At 44.1% G+C, this 20,801-nt stretch overlaps 1 protein-coding gene and 1 long non-coding RNA gene across 8 annotated transcripts in view; one reads left to right on the forward strand and one right to left on the reverse strand.

Annotated features, from left to right (window-relative positions):
• Positions 1-20,801, reverse strand: part of LOC109023405 (uncharacterized) — a 189,840-nt gene that overhangs the window by 158,219 nt on the left and 10,820 nt on the right. Inside the window, exon 3 of one of the 6 annotated variants that reach the window (XR_008671639.1) lies at positions 8,032-8,130. The exons of the other annotated variants lie outside the window; for them this stretch is intronic. This is a non-coding gene — a long non-coding RNA (uncharacterized lncRNA). The remainder of the gene's footprint in view (positions 1-8,031; positions 8,131-20,801) is intronic. 6 annotated transcript variants of the gene reach the window in all.
• ZNF609 (zinc finger protein 609) overlaps positions 1-20,801 on the forward strand; it is a 225,462-nt gene that overhangs the window by 141,802 nt on the left and 62,859 nt on the right. For both annotated transcript variants that reach the window (XM_031002443.3, XM_031002444.3), the window contains exon 3: positions 19,746-19,971. In XM_031002443.3, the coding sequence (XP_030858303.2) occupies positions 19,746-19,971 (226 nt within the window). The remainder of the gene's footprint in view (positions 1-19,745; positions 19,972-20,801) is intronic.

Below are 20,801 nucleotides of genomic sequence, written 5' to 3' on the forward strand. Positions count from 1 at the left end.
GCGTGAGCTGCCGTGCCCGGCACTGCCCTGACTTTTCTTCTGAGTTCCCATCCTTTGCATCCAGCTGCCTATTTAAAACTCATACCTAAAGTTGAACTTGCTTTCTCGCTTTTATTCCACCAATAATTTGCCATTGTTGCTGTTGCTACTGTTGTGTTCTTGCATCTCCTGAGATAATGGCGTCAGAAATCTTGAAGTCAGCCCAGATTTTTCTTACCTCCTTGACTTGAGTCAGTCACTGAGTCCTAATTTTTTTTTTTTTTTTTTTGAGATGGAATCTTGCTCTTGTCACCCAGGCTGGAGTGCAGTGGCATGATCTTGGCTCACTGCAACCTCCGCCTCCCAGGTTCAAGCAATTCTTCTGCCTCAACCCCCAGAAGTAGCTGGGATTACAGGCTCCTACCACCACACCTGGCTAATTTTTATATTTTTAGTAGAGATGGGGTTTCTCCATGTCGCCCAGGCTAGTCTCAAACTCCTGACCTCAGGTGATCCGCCTGCTTCGGCCTCCCAAAGTACTGGGATTACAGGCGTGAGCCACTGCACCTGGCCCACAGTGCCTTTCTTTATCATGACAAGTGATCTCCCACCACTCCCTCCAACCCCTTTATGCCAAACTATTGTGGCCTCTATTGCACCTGACTAAAATAATCAACTCTTTTCTTGTTCCTCTGTTGAATTTATCCCTTAAGATTTAGCTGAGGCAGAGCATGGTGGCTCACACCTGTAATCCCAGCACTTTGGGAGGCCGAGGCAGGTGAATCATGAGGTCAGGAGTTTGAGACCAGCCTGGCCAAGATGGTGAAACCCATCTTTACTAAAAATAAAAAAAAATAGCCAGGCATGCTGGCGGGCACCTGTAATCCCAGCTACTCGGGAGGCTGAGACAGAGAATTGCTTGAACCCGGGAGGTAAAGGTTGCAGTAAGCCGAGATCACACCACTGCAGTCCAGCCTGGGAGACAGAGTGAGACTCCGTCTCAAAAAAAAAAAAAAAAAACAAAACAGATTAGGCTGAAATGTCACCTGCCTCTCCCCCAGGTAGACACAAATGATTCTGCTCCTTTTATACTTACCTCTTTTGCATTCTTTATGACATTACTTTAATTACTTGTTCACATTTGTTTACCTCACCCAACCTTGGGACAGGGATCATATTATATTTCTCACTTAGTATAGTATAATGGTTACACCATAGTAAGTATTTAATGTTGCTGAAAGGAATCCAGAAAAAGAATGCTTACTAGGAACCAAATTAAGTTCTAAAGCAAGGCTTGCTAAACTACTTCCTCTCTCTCCCCTTTTTCCCCCAATAGAGTTGTTAGGTGGGTAGATTAGAGTGCCTTGATTTCTTCAAGGTATTTGAAAAAGCCTTTTATGATATTCTTGATGACATGTTGATGAAATGTGGAGTGGATGGTGATACAGTTGGGTGATTTTATAGCTGACTGAAGAGCTATATTTAAAGATTATAGATGACTAGATGTTTGTCAGCTAGGATAGAGGTGGTATACCACAGGACTCTTGCCTTTGGTCCATTCTTGTTCAGCATTTGTATTATAACATCAGTGACTAAATAAAATGTATGCGTATAAATTTGTGAGGAATGTAGTGGTCAGGACTTTTTCAGTTATGATAGAAATCTGGCTCAAGCTAGTTTAAGCAAACAAAGAATTTATAGATTCCCAGGAATGGAGTTTATTAGTTTAGGCAGGGTTTCAAATAATCCCATCAGGATTCTGTCTTTGCTTACCTCCATTCTGCTTTCCCCTAATTTGGCTTTATTTAATTTAAATAATTAATTAATTTTTTTTTTTTTTTTTGAGACGGAGTCTCGCTCTATCGCCCAGGCTGGAGTGCAGTGGCATGATCTTGGCTCACTGCAAACTCCACCTCCCACCTTCACGCCATTCTCCTGCCTCAGCCTCCTGAGGAACTGGGATTCCAGGTGCCCGCCACCACGCCTGGCTAATTTTTTGTATTTTCAGTAGAGACAGGGTTTCACTGTGTTAGCCAGGATGGTCTTGATCTCCTGACCTCGTGATCCGCCCACCTCAGCCTACCAAAGTGCTGGGATTACAGGCATAAGCCACCGCGCCCGGCCTAATTTGGCTTTATTCTTAAGGAAGTTTTCTTTGTGAGTCTGGCAAAATGGCCTCTGGCAGCTTCAGATTTTATTAGTCCTTCTAGCTTAAGGTACCAAAGGAAGAAAGAAACAGTATAACCTGTATATAACCTATTTCTTGTAGTTTTGGTAGATCTGCCCACTCCTATACTGCAGTGAGGTGAAGGAATGTATTTCCCAAAGGTAATAGAGATTCCCCTGCTTAGAGGAAGGGAGGGAAAGCATGATAAAAAGCCATAACTGTATCTCCATGAACCACTACAAGTGGTCATCTTAAGCCTGGAAATCTGAATAGAGATTAACAATGTTGCAAGACACTAGAAAGGTGGAGTTAAGTTAACAAGATACTACCATTACCATTATTATTGTCTAATATTTTTTGAACTTTTACTGTATGTAGCTAGGCGCTGTACACTGAACACTTTACATTCAGTTAATCGTTACAATGACCTTATGAAATATAGGTAACTTTGATGGTTTTATTTTACAGAAGAGGAAACTGAGGCTCAGAAAGATTGCATAATGTTATTAGTGGTCAACCAGCTGTTAAGTAATAGAGCTGAGATTTTTTTTTTCTTTTTCTTTTTTTTTTTTTTTTTTGAGACGGAGTCTTGCTCTGTCGCCCAGGCTTGAGTGCAGTGGTGCGATCTCGGCTCACTGCAACCTCCGCCTCCCAGGTTCAAGCGATTCTCCTGCCTCAGTCTCCTGGATAGCTGGGATTACAGGCGCCTGCCACCACGCCCAGCTAATTTTTTTTTGTATTTTTAGTAGAGACAGGGTTTCACTGTGTTAGCCAGGATGGTCTTGATCTCCTGACCTCGTGATCCACCCGCCTCGGCCTCCCAAAGTGCTGGGATTACAGGTGTGAGCCACCGCGCCTGGCCTTAGAGCTGAGATTTCAACCAGTCTGTCTTTTAGCAGGATTAGCATTTTAAATGTATTTATTTATATATTTATTTTGGGGATAGAGTCTCACTCTGTCACCCAGGCTGGAGTGCAGTGGCACAGTCATGGCTCACTGCAGCCTCAACCTCCTGGGCTCAAGCAGTCCTCCTGCCTCAGCCTTACAGGTCTGCAAGGACCCGCCACCATGCCTGGCTAATGTTAAAACTTTCTGTAGGCCGGGCGCAGTGGCTCATGCCTGTAATCTCAGCACTTTGGGAGGCTGAGGCAAGCACAGGAGTTCAAGATCATTTTGGCCAACATGGTGAAACCCCATCTCTACTAAAAATACAAAAATTTAGCTGGGCATAGTAGCAGGCGCCTGTAATCCCAGCTACTTGGGAGGCTGAGGCACAAGAATCGCTTGAACCAGGAGGCAGAGGTTGCAGTGAGCTGAGACCATGCCACTGCACTCCAGCCTGGGCAACAGAGCAAGACTCCATCTCAAAAAAAAAAAAAAAACAGAAAAACTTTTTATAGAAACAGGATCTCACTGTGTTCCCCAGGCTAGCCTCAAATTCCTGAGTTCAAGCAGTCCTCCCACCTTGGCCTACCAAAGAGCTGGGATTATAGGCATGAGCTACCACTTCTGCCAAGATCAGCATTTATAGTTTAAAACGGTTACATCAGTAATACCAGCACTTTGGGAGGCCGAGGCAGGAGGATCACCTGAGGTCAGGAGTTCGAGATCAGTCTGGCCAACATGGTGAAACCCTGTCTCCAAATACAAAAATTAGCCAGGCATGGGCTGGGCGTGGTGGCTCATGCCTGTAATCCCAGCACTTTGGGAGGCCGAGGCTGGCGGATCACCCTGAGGTTGGGAGTTTGAGACCAGCCTGATCAACATGGAGAAACCCCGTCTCTATTAGAAATACAAAATTAGCCAGGCGTGGTGGCACATGCCTGTAATCCCAGCTACTCGGGAGGCTGAGGCAGGAGAATCGCTTGAACTCGGGAGGCGGAGGTTGCAGTGAGCTGAGATCGCGCCACTGCACTTCAGCCTGGGCAATAAGAGTGAAACTCCATAAAAAAAATAAATAAATAAAGTAAAAAATAAATAAATAAAGTAAAAAAATAAATAAATAATAGAACTATCATTTACTGAATTTATTGGTGTCATACCAAGGAATAATATCCACAGTTATCTGAAAAGGCTATTAAATACAAACATTATATACATTATCTGTAAAACAACACACACATATACATATATCTGTACCATATATATTCTATGTAAGGCTGATTTTCTTTGTATACTTCAACCAAAACATTTCACCAACAGATTGAATGGAGAATCCAGCTGTCTTCTATTAAACCAGACATTGAAAATAATATATGTTAATATTTAACAGGTTTTTTATGTTATTTTAACTAACTTAAGGCATTTTTTTTTTTTTTTGGAGACAGAATCTCACTGTGTTGCCCAGGCTGGGGTGCAGTGGCGCGATCTTGGCTCACTGCAACCTCCGCCTCCCAGGTTCAAGTGATTCTGTTGCTTCAGCCTCCCGAGTAGCTGGAATTACAGGCATCTGCCACCACACCTGGCTAATTTTTGTATTTTTAGTACTGACGGGGTCTCACCATGTTGGCCAGGCTGGTCTTGAACTCCTGAACTTAGGTGATCCACCCTCCTTGGCCCCCCCAAAGTGCTGGGATTACAGGCGTCATCTACTGCGCCTGGCCTTAAATGTTTTCTTTTTTCTTTTTCTTTCTTTCTTTTTTTTTTTTTTTTTTTGAGACAGAGTCTCACTCTGTTGCCCGGGCTAGAGTAGGGTGGCGGGATCTCGGCTCACTGCAACCCCTGCCTCCTGGATTCAAGTGATTCTCCTGCCTCAGCTTCCTGAGTAGCTGGGATTACAGGCATGCGCCAACATGCCCGGCTAATTTTTGTATTTTTAGAAGAGATGGGTTCACCATGTTGGTCAGGCTAGTCTCGAACTCCTGACCTCAGGCAATCCGCCCGCCTTGGCCTCCCAAAGTGCTAGGATTACAAGCCTGAGCCACCATGCCCAGCCAAATTATTTCTTATTTTAATTCTAGTCTGGTAAACATCAGTCAATTTATCCCACATAAATAAAAGTTCTTTGGGGTTCTTAACTTTTTTAAAATCTTTTTGTTTTAATATAATTGTATTTGTAATACAGTACTCTCATGTACCATGTACCCTTTTCCTAGGTTTCCCCAATGATAATATCTTGCAGAACTCTAGCACAATATTGCAACTGGGATGGTAATATTGATGCATTCACCTATTGTGTTCAGATTTCCCCCATTTACTCGTACTCATTTGTGTGTTTTTCTGGGTGTGTGTAGTTCCATACAGTTTTGTCCCATGTATAAGTTCATGTATCCACCACCCAGTCAAGATACAGAACAGTTACATCACCACATCACCATAAAGATCTCTTGTGTTGACTATTTACAACTACATTTACCTTTCTTCCACCTTCCCCTGCCCACCCCTAATCCCTGGCAGCTGCCAATCTGTTCTCTTTGTCTCTAATTTTATTTCAAAATTGTTGTATGTGTGTATGCATGTGTGTGTGTGTGTGTGTGTGTGTGTGTGTATTTTTTTGATACAGCATCTCACTTTGTCCCCCAAGCTGGAATGCAGTGGCATGATCATGGCTTACTGCAGCCTCAACCTCCTGGGCCCAAGCGATCCTCCCACCTCAGCCTCCTAAGTAGCTGGGACAACAGGCATGTGCAACCATGCCCAGCTAATTTTTTTTATTTTTAAAGATGGGGTCTTCCTATGTTGCCCCTGCAGGTCTGGAAATCCTGGGCTAAAGCATTCTACCCACCTCAGGCTCCCAAAGTGCTGAGATGATAGGCGTGAGCTACCACACCCAGCCCTGTTACTTGCATGTTTTAGTTTTAATTTCTTTCTTTCTTTCTTTCTTTCTTTCTTTCTTTCTTTCTTTCTTTCTTTCTTTCTTTTTCTCTCTCTCTCTTTCTTTCTTTCTTTCTGTCGGTCTGTCTTTCTTGTCCTTTCTTATACTTTCTTTCTTATCACTCTGTCGCCCAGGCTGGAGTGCAGTGGTGCAGTCTCGGCTCACTGCAACCTCTGCTTCCCAGGTTCAAGCAATTGTCATGCCTCAGCCTCTCGAATATCTAGGAGGCTAATTTTTGTTTTTGTTTGTTTGTTTGTTTTTTTAGTAGAGATGGGGTTTCACCGTGTTAGCCAGGATGGTCTCGATCTCCTGACCTCGTGATCCACCCTCCTCGGCCTCTCAAAGTGCTGGGATTACAGGCATGAGCCACCGCGCCCGGCCGTATTTTTTTATAGAGACGGGGTTTCATCATGTTGTCCAGGCTGGTCTTGAACTCCTGACCTCAGGTGATCCACCCGCCTTGGGCTCCCAAAGTGCTGGGATTACAGGCGTGAGCCACAGTGCATGGCCTCATTTTAATTTCTAATATGTTAAATATCAAGGGATATAGCCTACCTAAACCAAAGCTCTTTAAGGTTCTCATTTTTTTTTTTATGGGACTAGGTATAAGAGGGGGAAAATATGTTAAGTAAATGAAAAAAATAAGGCCGGGTGTGGTGGCTCACACCTGTAATCCCAGCACTTTGGGAGGCCAAGGCGGGTGGATCACTTGAGGTTAGGAGTTCAAGACCAGCCTGGCTAACACGGTAAAACCTCGTCTCTACTAAAAATGCAAAAATTAGTCCAGTGTGGTGGCATGCACCTGTAGTCCCAGCTGCTCGGGAGGCTGAGGCATGAGAATTGCTTGAACCCAGGAGTCAGAGATCAAGCCACTGCACTCCAGCCTGGGTGACAGCATGAGATGCTATCTCAAAAAATAATAATAAGGTTCTCAGTTTTTAAGAATTTCCTGCAAGGTGAAGTGGCACACCTGTAATCCTAGCACTTTGGGAGGCCAAGGCACAAGGATCTCTTGAGCCCAGGAGTTCGAGAGCAGCTTAGGCAACATAGGGAGACCCCCATCTTTACAAATTTAAAAATTAAAAATTGAGCAAACCAACGCAGAAACAGAAAACCAAATACCACTTGTTCTCACTTATTAGTGAGAGCTAAATGATGAGAACATAGGACACTTAGAGGGGAACAAACAGACATGGGCCTACTCAAACAGAGTGGAGTAAAAAAGAGTAGAGGGTGGGAGGAAAGAGGATTAGGAAAAATAACTAATATTTACTAAGCTTAATACCTGGGTGATGAAATAATCTGTACAACAAACCCCAGTGACAGTTTACCTGTATAACAAACCTGCGTATGTACCCCTGAACTTAAAAGTTAACAACAACAAATAGCCAAGTGCAGTGGTGTGTGCCTGTAGTCCCAGCTACTCAGGAGACTGAGGCCGGAGGATCGTTGAGTCCAGGAGTTCAAGGCCATAGTGAGCAATGATTGCGCCACTGTAGTCCGGCCTGGGTGAAAGAGCAAGACCCTGTTTCTAAAATAATAATTTTTTTTTTTAAGAATTTCCATGACCAGAAAGTTTTAGAACAGCTGGCTTATAGCAGGGAGAATCATCCCATTCCTCCTTCCTAAGCCACAGCAGAGCAAAATGTGATTTGTGATGTCTCAATTTAGAATTCTCATGTTTTCTCACAGGACTGACAGTATGAATAATGATTCATTAGTTCTTTAGTACAGTTTGGTCCAGCCACATTATAGGTTAAATAGACTTCTGTGGGCCGGCCCAGGAATCGCTGTTTAAGACTTCTGACATCTGTGATTATTAAGGTTTCAGAAAAAGGCTTTAGCTTTCTGTTGTGTTTACTTTATTTGATTTGTGGGGTTTTTTAATTTTGCATTTTGTTTGCTTACTTGTTTTTATATTCTTAAAGGTAAAAGAGTGGAGTAAAGATGACACACTTAAGTCCTGACTTTTTAGGAAATGCATATGTGAAAGGAGGTAAAAGAAGTGTATTCAGGAAAGGAAGTAGTTACAGAAGTTCTTTATTCTTAGGAAGCAAATCCTAATGCTTACCTTGTAACCATACAGGAATAGGAGGGATTATCAGCCTTCTATGGTAAACATACAGTCAGCTTCAGAGGAAGTACTTAGGTCTCTATCATCACTCATCAGCTGCAAAGTTAATAAGCTTTGCTGAAGGAAAATGTGAATTTCAAGCAGGCAGGAGATTGTAGAGTGAGAAGACTTAGGGAAGAGCAATGGAGATGCTTCATTCAGCAAAAACCTTTGCCACAGTAATGGACACTGCCATGTGATTTGTGTTGCACACTGATTTTGCTTATGAGATTTTTTCCTTTGTTAAATTTCAAGCATAATTTATCTGTTTCCCACACACTGGGAATTTCTAGACAGTCTTGAATATCAGGATTGTTTGATCTGCTGTCTCCTCTTTAGCAGAAAAGGATTTAGGGTCTGAGCCCAAGAATGTATAGGGATCACTGCAGGAGAACAGACTGTAGACTGCAAGTCTGTAGTCTTCAAATTATATGTTCAAAAGCAAAAACAAACAAAAATCAAAAGAGAAAGAGAAACAAAATTTAATGTTCACTGTACTTGAATTTTCTTTCTTTCTTTTTTTTTTTTTTTGAGGTGGAGTCTTTTGCTTTGTTGCCCAGGCTGGAGTGCAGTGGCGCAATCTCGGCTCACTGCAACCTCTGCCTCCCGGGTTCAAGCAATTCTCTGCCTCAGCCTCCCGAGTAGCTGAGATTACAGGCTCCCGCCACCACGCCCGGCTAATTTTTTTTTGTATTTTTTGTAGAGATGGGGTTTCACTATGTTGGCCAGGCTGGTCTTGAGCTCCTCACCTCATGATCCGCCCACCTCAGCCTCCCAAAGTGCTGGGATTACAGGCATGAGCCACCGTGCCCAGCCTGTACTTGCATTTTCTAGTGCACAATAGAACAGCCTTCACTGCTGACCTTGAGTAGGTACTGATTGGTTAAAATTAAGTACTACATTAAGTCTTCTGTGAATAATAGAATATATAGCTTCTTTTTTTTTTTTTTTTTTTGAGATGGAATTCCCCTCTGTCCCCCAGGCTGGAGTGCAGTGGCGCGACCTCGGCTCACTGCAAGCTCCGCCTCCCAGGTTCACGCCATTCTCCTGCCTCAGCCTCCCGAGTAGCTGGGACTACAGGTGCCCGCCACCACGCCCGGTTAATTTTTTTTGTATTTTTAGTGGAGATGGGGTTTCACTGAGTTAGCCAGGATGGTCTTGATCTCCTGACCTTGTGATCCGCCCACCTCAGCCTCCCAAAGTGCTGGGATTACAGGCGTGAGCCACTGTGCCCGGCCTATATATAGCTTCTTAGAACTGTTTGAAGACTGGTTATGTTGCCAGGTACTCTGTCTTTTTATCTTTTTCCTCCTTGCCTCCTGCTATAAGATATTTTGGAAATTAACCAGATTTATAATCAAATTCTTTTTCAGGGCAGCCTAAGTGAAATCTGGAAGCTCAGCAGTCCAGGGGCCTCTTTTTTTTTTTTTAATTTATTTTTATTTATTTATTTATTAATTTATTTACTTTTCCAAAGGCAGGGGAGAGGCAAGGTCCAAGTGTAGTTACTGTTTGAAAAGGACCTGCCGGGCGTGGTGGCTCATGCCTGTAATCCCAATACTTTGGGAGGCCAAGGCCAGCAGTTCACTTGAGGTCAGGAGTTTGAGACCAGCCTGGCCAACATGGTGAAACTCTGTCTCTACTAAAAATACAAAAATTAGCCAGGTGTGGTGGCATGCGTCTGTAATCCCAGCTACCCAGGAGGCTGAGGCAGGAGAATCACTTGAACCCAGGAAGTGGAGGTTGCAGTGAGCCGAGATCACGCCACTGCACTCCAGCCTGGGCAACAGAGTGAGACTCTGTCTAAAACACAGAAAAGAAAAGGACCTGAGGCCAGGCATGGTGGCTCACACCTGTAATCCCAGCACTTTGGGAGGCTGAGGTGGTGGATTGCTTGAGCCCAGGACTTCAAGACCAGCCTGGGAAACATGGCAAAACCTTGTCTCTACAAAAAATACAACAGTTAGCCAGTCATGGTGGTGTGCACCTGTAGTCCCCGCTACTTGAGAGGCTGAGGTGGGAGGATTGCTTGAGCCTGAGAGGTCAAGGCTGCAGTGAGCCGTAATCACATGAGCCTGGAAGACAGTGAGACCCTGTCTCAGAAAAAAACGAAGAAGAAGAAGAAAGAAAAGGACCCGAATTTCCTCCACTTATAGTTAAATGTTGTGTTGTTTTGGGATTTACTCAGGGTATTCTGTTGCATTCTGACAAGAGCTTTGTGGAAAGGAGGCGTTCAGATTTCTCCTTCCATCCTTAATTATCCCATGATATCTACCTGCTAGCCTCTCATGACAAGGAATTGCTGATTTTTCAGAATAAGCAAAAATCATCCTTGTTTAAACTTATTTATTTATTTTTTGAGATGGAGTCTTGCACTGTCACACAGGCTGGAGTGCAGTGGTGTGATCTCAGCTCACTGCAACCGCCGCCTGCCGGGTTCAAGGGATTCTCCTGCCTCAGCCTCCCGAGTAGCTGGGACTACAGGGATGTGCCACCATGCCCGGCTAATTTTTTGTATTTTTAGTAGAGACAAGGTTTCACCATGTTGGCCAGGCTGGTCTAACTCCTGACCTCACGATCCTCCCACCTTGGCCTCCCAAAGTGCTGGGATTACAGGCGTGAGCCACTCCACCTGGGCTAAACTTGTTTATTGAATGGAATTTTGTCTCAAAATTCCAGTCAACAGAAAGTGGTTCAAATAATTGAAGATTTTTTTTTTTCTGATTTTTGTTTTGAGACAGTCTTGCTCTATCACCCAGGCTGGAGTGCAATGGTGCAATCTCAGCTCACTGCAACCTCTGCCTCCCAGGTTCAAGTGATTCTTGTGCCTCCCAAGTAGCTGGCATTAAAGGCACCCACCACCACGCCTGACTAATTTTTTTTGTATTTTTAGTAGAGACGGGGTTTCACCATGTTGGCCGGGCTACTCTCGAACTCCTGGCCTCAAGTGATCTGCCCACCTTGGACTCCCAAAGTGCTGGGATTACAGGTGTGAGCCATGTGCCCAGCCTTTTTTCTGTATTTCTTTTTTTTTTTTTTTTGAGACGGAGTCTTGCTCTGTCGCCCAGGCTGGAGTGCAGTGGTGCGATCTTGGCTCACTGCAAGCTCCGCCTCCCAGGTTCACGCCATTTCCCTGCCTCAGCCTCTGACTAGCTGGGAATACAGGCGACTGCCACAATGCCCGGCTATTTTTTTTATTTTATTATTTTTTTTTTTTTTTTAGTAGAGATGGGGTTTCACCGTGTTAGCCAGGATGGTCTCGATCTCCTGACCTCGTGATCGCCTGCCTCGGCCTCCCAAAGTGCTGGCATTACAGGCGTGAGCCACCGCGCCTGGCCTTTTCTGTATTTCAAGAGACAAAAATAAATAACTTAATAAATAGATAAATGGGGTTTTATTTGCCATTCTTTTAAATAACCCACAATAAGAATTTGGTGAGCAAATTAAGTTTTATATAATACCTTGGTGGATTATTTATATGTTTATCCATGAATCAGTGAGTATTCATTTTAATCCCTCTGCCCTGTATACTTATATTACTATTAATATTACTGATGTTGAGTCACTGTAAAATCTTGAAGCACTTTTTGGATTATTGGTAAAGATAACATCTCGCTTTTTTTTTTTTTTTTTTTTTTTTAGGCAGAGTCTTGTTCTGTCACCCAGGTTGGAGTGCAGGGGCACAATCTCGACTCACTGCAACCTCTGCCTCCCGGGTTCAAGGGATTCTCCTGCCTCAGCCTCCTGAGTAGCTGGGATTGCAGGCACCCGACACCACACCCGGCTAATTTCTGTATTTTCAGTAGTGACGGGGTTTCACCCTGTTGGCCAGGCTCGTCTCAAACTCCTGACCTCGTGATCTGCCTGCCTTGGCCTCCCAAAGTGCTGGGATTACAGGCGTGAGCCACCAGGCCTGGCCTGTTTTGTTTTGTTTTGTTTTGTTTTGTTTTGTTTTGTTTTGTTTTAAGACAGTATCTCATTCTATTGCCCAGGCTAGAGTGCAGTGGTACTACCTTGGCTCACTGCAGCCTCAACCTTCTGGTTGCAATCCTCCCATCCTCTCAAGCAGTTCTTTCATCTCAGCCTCCTGAGCAGCTAGGACTACAGGTACACACCACCATGCCTGGCTAGTTTTTGAATTTTTTTGTAGAGACAAGATCTCTCTATGTTGCCCAGGCTGGTCTGAAACTCCTGAGCTCAAGTGAACCTCTGTCCTTGGCCTCCCAAAGTGCTGGGATTACAGGTGTGAGCTACTGCCTCTGTCTTGATAACGTCTTATCAACATAATGTTTAGTGTATTTGATGACATCCTTTTTTTTTTTTTTTTTTGAGATGGAGATTTACTCTTGTTGCCCAGGCTGTAGTGCAATAGCACGATCTCGGCTCACTATAACTTCTGCCTCCTGGGTTCAAGCGATTCTCCTGCCTCAGCCTCCTGAGTAGCTGGGATCATGGGCATGCACCACCATGCCTGGCTAATTTTTGTACTTATAGTAGAGACGGGGTTTTGCCGTGTTGGTCAGGCTGGTCTTGAACTCGTGACATCAGGTGATCCACTTGCCTCGGCCTCTTAAAGTGCTGGGATTACAGGCGTGAGCCACTGTGCCCAGCTAGTGACATCTTACTTTCTACACAATCTTATCTGATAATTCTGAATAAATCTGAACATTCAGGTACCAACATCCCCAACTACCTTTTTATTTTTGGATAAAACAAAGTTTCTTAGAACTACTGCTGTTATCAGTAGAACTAACTTCCTTCTTGCGTTTTTGTCTGTGAAGGTGAAGATACAAGACTCATTGTGAAGGGGAAAAGGCAAGGGCTATCTCAAATATCTCTTCAATGAATTTCTTTTTTTTTCAGATGGGGTCTCTCATTTTGGTGCTCAGGCTGAAGCGCAGTGGTGCAGCCATAGCTGCTGCCTCATCTTCCTGCCTCAGTCTCCCAAGTAGCTGGGACTATAGGGATGTGCCACCATGCCCAGCTCATTTTTATTTTTTGTAAATATAGGCTTTTGCCATGTTGCCCAGGCTGGTCTAGAACTCCTCAGCTCAAGCAATCCTCCCACCTTGGCCACCCAGAGTGCTGGGATTACAGGTATAAACCATCACATTTGGCCTTCAGTGTATTTTCTACCTGTAAAGTTATGTTGCAGCCATGAAGATTTTTGTCCATCAGTGCCTCTCATCTGTGAGAGGCAGTTGAAGTAGGTATATAGTTATAATTACTCTTTGTGGGGAGATGAATGACTCTGGCCTTTCTCTGTTCTCTCAAGTCCCCATTTCTGTGTCATCTGCCTACCAACATTCAGATCCTTATATGTTATTAAACTGATATCTTTTTTTTTTTTTTTTTTTTGAGATGGAGTCTCACTCTGTCGCCCAGGCTGGAGTGCAGTGGCGTGATCTCGGCTCACTGCAAGCTCCACCTCCCAGGTTCACGCCATTCTCCTGCCTCAGCCTCCCGAGTAGCTTGGACTACAGGCGCCCGCCACCACACCCGGCTAATTTTTTGTATTTCTAGTAGAGACGGGGTTTCACTGTGTTAGCCAGGATGGTCTCGATCTCCTGACCTTGTGATCCACCCGCCTCGGCCTCCCAAAGTGCTGGGATTACAGGTGTGAGCCACCATGCTTTTTTTTTTTTTTTTTTGCACTCTGTCGCCCAGGATGGAGTACAATTGTGCAATCTCAGCTCACTGCAACCTCCACCTCCCGGGTTCAGGTGATTCTCATGCCGCAGTCTCCCAAGTAGCTGGGATTACAGGTGCACACCACCATGCCCAGCTAATTTTTTATTTTTAGTAGAGATGGGGTTTCACCATGTTGGCCAGGCTGGTCTGGCCTCAGGTGATCCACCTGCCTCAGCCTCCCAAAGTGCTGGGATTACAGGCGTGAGCCACTGCGTCCGGCCTTAAACTGCTATATAAAGGTAAATTGAGAAGTATCATTTTAGGATGGGCAACGTAGGGAGACTTTGTCTCTACAAAGTTTTTGTTTTTGTTTTTTTTGGAGACAAAATTTCACTGTATTGCCCAGGCTAGTCTCAAACTCCTGGACTCAAACAGTCCTCCCACTTCAGCCTCCCAAAGTGCTAGGATCACAGGCATCAGCCACCATTCCCGGCCAAAAAAATAATAAAAAAAAAAATTAGCCTAGCATGGTGGTGCACGTGTAGTCCCAGCTACTTGGGAGGCTGAGGTGGGAGGATTGCTTGAGCCAGAGAGGTTGAGGCTGCAGTGAACCATGATCACCCCCTGCACTCCAGCCTGGACGACAGAGCGAGACCCTGTCTCAAAGAAAAGAGAATTATCGCCAGGCGCGTCTGTAATCACAGCACTTTGGGATGCTGTGGCGGTTGGATCACCTGAGGTCAGGAGTTCGAAACCAGCCTGGCCAACATGACAAAACCCAGTCTCTACTAAAAATAGAAAAATTAGCCAGGCATGGTGGTGGGAGCCTGTAATCCCAGCTACTTGGGAGGCTGAGGTAGGAGAATCGCCTGAACCTGGGAGGCAGAGGTTGCAGTGAGCTGAGATCACACCATTGCACTCCAGCCTGGGCAACAAGAGTGAAACTCCGTCTCAAAAAACAAACAAACAAACAAAAAGTATTAAAAGATAAGGGACATAAAGTGTTGGGAAACTCCAGAGATCTCCTCTTTAAATTCTCTATAAGTCTCTTTTCAAGCTTTTGTTTTGTTGTTTACCTCCCTAGTAAGCTAAGCCCTAGGAGCCATGATGGCACTTCTTAGCATTTCAAAGACTGAGAATTAGCTTAACTTTTGTTGGTGTAGTTATTAAGGCATCTAATGACCTTAACTTTTTAATATTCCTATACCTTATTTTCCCTCTTGGCCCCAATCTCCTGACAATCCCTGCTCTTATATTTTAGGTATATGAGAAAGATGGCAAAATGAGTCCTTTTCTGATTTTTTTTTCTCCTTTTTTGAGACAGGGTCTTGCTCTGTTGCACAGGCTAGAGTACGGTGGCATGATCACAGCTCACTGCAGCCTTCACCCCCGGGACAAAACTTTCCTCCTGAAATGGGAAAAGTTCCCTTGTCCCCCTCACAGGGCGTGCAGTGGGAGTGTGGCTCACTTCTTCACTGCCCTGCTGCTCAAACCTGTAGGGTAGCATACAGAGGGGCAGGCTGTGGGGCTCCAACCCCGGCAGTGTCTAGGGGTGAATGCTTACATCTGAAGCCCCAGTGGGTGTGTGTTACAGGGTGCTCTTTTAGTTTAGCTGTCCTTAGGCGGCTTGTGTTAGCTCAATTAGACCCCTGCCTTATCACAAGAACAGAGGGCTTTCTGTCTCCCAAGGTTCTTGTCTTGGTGTACTGGAAGAATTGGATCACATGTGGGCTTGGAGAATGAATGTAAGGTTTTATTGAGTGGAAGTAATGCTCAGCAGATTGGGGAGCCAGAAGGGAGATGGTTTTCCCCTGGAGTTCAGCTACTCAGCGGCCCAGGCTCTTCTCCAAATGCCCCGGCCAAACTCTGCTTCGTTCCACGGCCTGCTGGCATCTGTCATGTGCTCTTCCGCCGCGTGTGCTCTTCTGCCGGCATGCTCCTCTCAACGCCCTCTCGAGGTCCAGCCGCTGTGTCTTCTTCTGCCAATGTGTTCCTCTAGAAGTCTAGCCGCTTGTGTGTCTGCCTTCTAGGGTCTGGGGAGTTTTTATAGGCACAGGGAGGGGCCGTGGCAGGCCAGGGTGGTCTTGGGAAATCCAACATTTGGGCAGGAAAACAAAAATGCCTATCTACCTAGGTCCGTGGACACAGGCCCCTGATGGAGCCCTAGCCAGGGACCATGCCCTCCTCTACCTAGCACTTCCCTTACCCACTTCTGTATCATTTAAAGGGACCACGTTCTCTACCCAGCACACCCTTGTCACTCCTACCTCAGCGTCCCAAGTAGCTAGGACTGCAGGTGTGTGCCAACACATCCAGCTAGTTGTTTTTGTTTTTGTTTTTGTTTTTAATTTTTTGTAAAGACAGAGTCTCACAATGTTGCCCTGGCTGGTCTCAAACTCCTGGACTCAAGCACTCCTCCTGCCTTGGCCTCCCAAAGTGCTGGGACTACAGGCTTGAGCCATTGCACCCAGCCCCCTTTTTCTGATTGTTATCTTCTCCTGGAAAGTGATAAATGAAGCTATCTTTGTTTCAGTGAATAATAGAATATGAAATCCTGTAAAGCCATATAGGTTATTAGATGAATATCACAGAGCTTATTATGCACTATGGCTTAATGTTAGATTATAGATGTGACCAAATGGTAATTAACAGAGCTGGAGCTGTAATTAAATACTATTGTGCTGCTCTGTGATCTCTCCTTAGATTTCTGTTGCAAAGTAAACGGAAAATGAATAGTTCAAACCCATAGGTGGATTTCGTCACTTCTCCCCATCCCTGAACATCTCTTTTAATTAACTAAGTAATTAAATAAAGTCATCTTCATACAACAGAGATGCCAAACTCTGCCTAGTAACTCTAATCAGTAAGGGTAGTTTGATGCATACTTGTTAATGAGTTCCTCATGTGTATGAGTCTGTTCTGTTATTCTTAGTGATCAGTTCAACTGAAGTTTCTTCTCTTCACTTATTTTATAGCAGAGTATAATTTGGCAGACTGCTTGAATGCAACAGTGATGTTTCCAACCTACATTTTAGGTGTTGTTTTCTGGATTTCTTGGTGCAAAATTGGGGACTTCACTTTATCTAGAATGTATTAACATATGTTTCTCCTAGCATGCCAGGAGCACTGAATAACCTAGCAGGAAATTAAACTACTTCCAGAAAAGAGCTGTCCTCAGTGGCTGAGAGAAAGAGTGTATAGGTGTCTCCCTGGGGTAAACTTCCTTCTGTGCCTGGGGTTGCTGCCTGAGCTGTGGAACAGGTTGGCAATAGGACATGTGCAAGCAAGGCAATCAGAAAGTTCACAGGGGTGACCTGGAAGGTTTAGGCCAATGTCTGTGTCCAGTAGGACCTTGCAGGAATTTCTCTTTTGAGTAGAAGAAAGTATAGAAAAGGGAACAAACCCTAAGCAAAAGAAGTACACATATAGGCTGTGAAACTGCTTCTGTCACAGTTCTTCCCCAAGAGAAAGAATAGATAAACAGAGGTGAGGCCAAGAGTAAAGATGATCTGTATATTCTGTCTCTAACTTTCCCTCTCTAGTGACTCTCAAGAGTTTCTTCCAGCACTGCAGAGGAGTGAGTAAGGAGGCTCCAGTTTACTTTTTTCTGTGTTGTTTTTTAACTTCACTTCTGTGCATGGAAATTTTAAAGATCTTTCCAGGATCTACCACATCCCAAGAAGGTTGGGAAATTAAATTATAAATGCCCAGTTTTCAAGAGAGCAAATATGCCTTTTGGCATTTATCATAAATGTAGATGATTCATTATACAGGCTTCCACTTCCATTTCATTTCATGAAAAAGGTGGAGTTGGGGAAGTACAAGGGGTGTGTGTGTGAGACAAGCAGATAAGGATGTTTTGGCAGCTCTTCAGGGACCAGAATTAATCAGAATCAGTGTATGAACATTCTGTGGACTCACAATGATGATCTACAAATAGTGATGACTTTCTAAGCCAAGAAGTCAGAGCCAACTGTGGAGAATGGATCCGGAACCCAGACCTCAGCCTATAGGCTAGTTTTCAAGGCCAGGAAGGTGTTTGTCTCTGTGTGTGTTGTGGGAGGGAAATGGATTATAGATAGAGTGATAGTCATGTAGTAAATTATTCCAGAATCAGAGTTTTGTTGCAGAGCTATTTAGAAGCTTGGATTACGGATACATATATGATCTTCTCTGAATGTCTCTATTAAAGGACTAGACTAAGAAGTCTATTAAAGGACCTAGACTAAGAAGTCCTCACAAAGGACTCTCTATTAAAGGACCTAGACTAAGAAGTCCTCACAAAGGGAAGAGTCCCAAGGATTGGGAAAGTCTCAATCTTTGACTCTCATTTTCTAGGTCTGCTGATTAGTATCATACTTAATCTTTGGAGGAAATAAGCCAGTCTGTGCATTGAGTGTCTTTGCATATGCAAGACATTATGCTCATTCAGGATTGGGGCATCAATCACTCGAGCATAACAGACTTTGTCAGCCTCATAAATTCTGGGATTTAAAGAGTTAAAGGATCACCGCCCACTTCATTTCATTCTTTTTTTTTTTTTTTTTTTGAGATAGCATTTCACTCTGTCACCCAGACTGGAGTACAGTGGTGCAATCATAGCTTATTGTAGCCTCAACCTCCTGGGCTCAAGTGGTCCTCCCACCTCCGCTTCTGGAGTAGCTGAGAATACAGGCATATGCCACCACACACAGATACCTTTTTTATTTTTGTTTTTTATAGAGGTGGGGTCTTGCTATGTTACCCAGGCTAGTCTTGAACTCTTGGCTACACGTGACCTTCCTCCATAGGCCTCCCAAAACATTGCCTGTAGTCATGAGCCATTGCACCTGACCCATCACAACTTTTATGTTGTCTCTAGATGTGTTGCATTCTTCTTGGAACCTAACTAATTACATTCTTGTGAGAGGTTCTAGTTTCTGATTTTGGAAGCAAATTGCTTCTTTCTTTCTTTTTTTTTTTTTTTTGAGACAGAGTCTCGCTCTGTCACCCAGGCTGGAATGCAATGGTGCGATCTTGGCTCACTGCAACCTCCGCCTCCCAGGTTCAAGCGATTCTGCTGCCTCAGCCTCCTGGATAGCTGGGATTACAGGCGCCCACCACTACGCCCGGCTAATTTTTGTATTTTTAGTAGAGATGGGGTTTCACCATGTTAGTCAGGCTGGTCTCGAACTCCTGACCTCAGGTGATCTGCCCACCTTGGCCTCCCAAAGTGCTGGGATTACAAGTGTGAGCCACCGTGCCTAGCCATGTTTGACTATTTCTATCTATGTGTACATAATCAACAACATCTTCAGACTGCTGTTGATTGGCTTCTGGATGGCAACAACACCTCCTGTTTCTTATAGATAAATTTGATGTTAGAATTATATTCCAAGATGCCATTCTCATTAAACAACCACTGTTACAGTTTCTAAGGGTTAGAAATTCCCACCAGGTTAATCCCAGCCCTGCTATAACTTTATTCCTTCTAGCCAAAGATGTATTAAAGCACCTAGGATCATTAGGAATCATGGCATTCCTAGGATTTGGCTATTTCTTCCTCTCTTTATCCCCACCCAAATTCATGGATTTTATGCCAGACTAATGTACTGTTTGCTGAATGATAGATTGGTAGGAAGCATAGTGGTGGTAGCAAAACATACCTCAGATGCTGGGCCTTGTCTTTCTCATCAGTCTGTGTGCTGTTACTATTGAAATCTGGCCCTGATTCTCTTTCATTAGAGACTTTTTAATGAGATGAGGAAAAAATAGAACTTTTTAAAAAACATTTTAGCCAAGTGCAGTTTATGAGGAAGATCATTAAGAAGATCATTATACGCTCATTAATAAGAGTTTCTCTTAGCACAGGATGCTCTCATCTAAACCACTAGATTTGTAGTGGTATCATAAGCCAGAACTTGAAAGGAAGAACCAAAGTCTTATTTATAGCCGTCTGCACTCTGGCAGGAATAGATATAGGACTAGATTAAATACAGAAAAGGTATTTCCTCTAAATGTTCTCCCTGCAACTCAGCTACTACTTTTTCTTCCCTCCACAGATGGAGTCCCCTGTTTCCACACCAGCAGTGCTGCCAATACACCTTTTGGTGCCAGTGGTCAACAATGACATCTCATCTCCTTGTGAGCAGATCATGGTTCGTACCCGATCAGTTGGGGTCAACACATGTGATGTGGCTCTAGCCACAGAGCCTGAGTGCTTGGGCCCCTGTGAACCTGGAACTAGCGTCAACCTTGAAGGCATCGTGTGGCAGGAAACAGAAGATGGTAAGTGTGATATGTGGCTTTCCCCTCCCTTCTCAACCTGCTTCTGCAGGGGAGCCACCAGGGACTTATTGTTGTAAATATTGCCAAGTGGTTATTAGAGTCTCAAGTGTCCACAGTCTGCGGGAGATACCCACACAGAGGATTTTAGCAGACTTAGCAAAATTTCCCAGCTTCTAGAGATTCTTCCCTTCATAGTATTCAACAGTGTTGATCCTGGTACTTATGATATGCAGTCATGTGATAGGTGTTGGCCAGGTAATTCAAACTGTATCTGTACTCTCCATATTTTATATGGGAGAGTTAGATTATAAATTAAATTTGAGGTCAGGCCTGAAGAGAAAAATTAATAAAAGGGCAGCTGAGGGAGTCAAGAGGATGGAGAATAGTCACTCTTAAATTCACTTAATGTTGGCTCATTGCATATGCAGCTCTTGCCTTTTTTTAACACCTATAGGTACAGCCAGTTCACTCTTCCCACTGATTGCCTCATTGCCCAGCCACCCACACCGCTTCATGTATCTGTCACTTGGTACAGATTTTATAGGAAATGTTTAGATGGTCTTGTTTTCAGGCATCCACTAAGCAGTTGGCTCACTGTAGGTTGCTGTTGCCCAAGGCATCCAGACTTCTTGCATGTTCCACTTGCCCCTGAGAACGGAATCTATTCTGTTTTGAAAATTTATGAACCTGAAAAAATGGAAGGAAGTGTAAAGAGACTTAATGGGGTATTTCAGATCTTTTGGTAACATCTGGTGGCAATTTGATTTTTGCATATTCTTTTTATGAAGAATCCAAATCCTTGTCAGAGTATATGTGGTTAGAGAGTCTGG

The sequence above is a fragment of the Gorilla gorilla genome, chromosome 16 (assembly GCF_029281585.2).
Source record: "Gorilla gorilla gorilla isolate KB3781 chromosome 16, NHGRI_mGorGor1-v2.1_pri, whole genome shotgun sequence".
Lineage (NCBI taxonomy): Eukaryota > Metazoa > Chordata > Mammalia > Primates > Hominidae > Gorilla > Gorilla gorilla.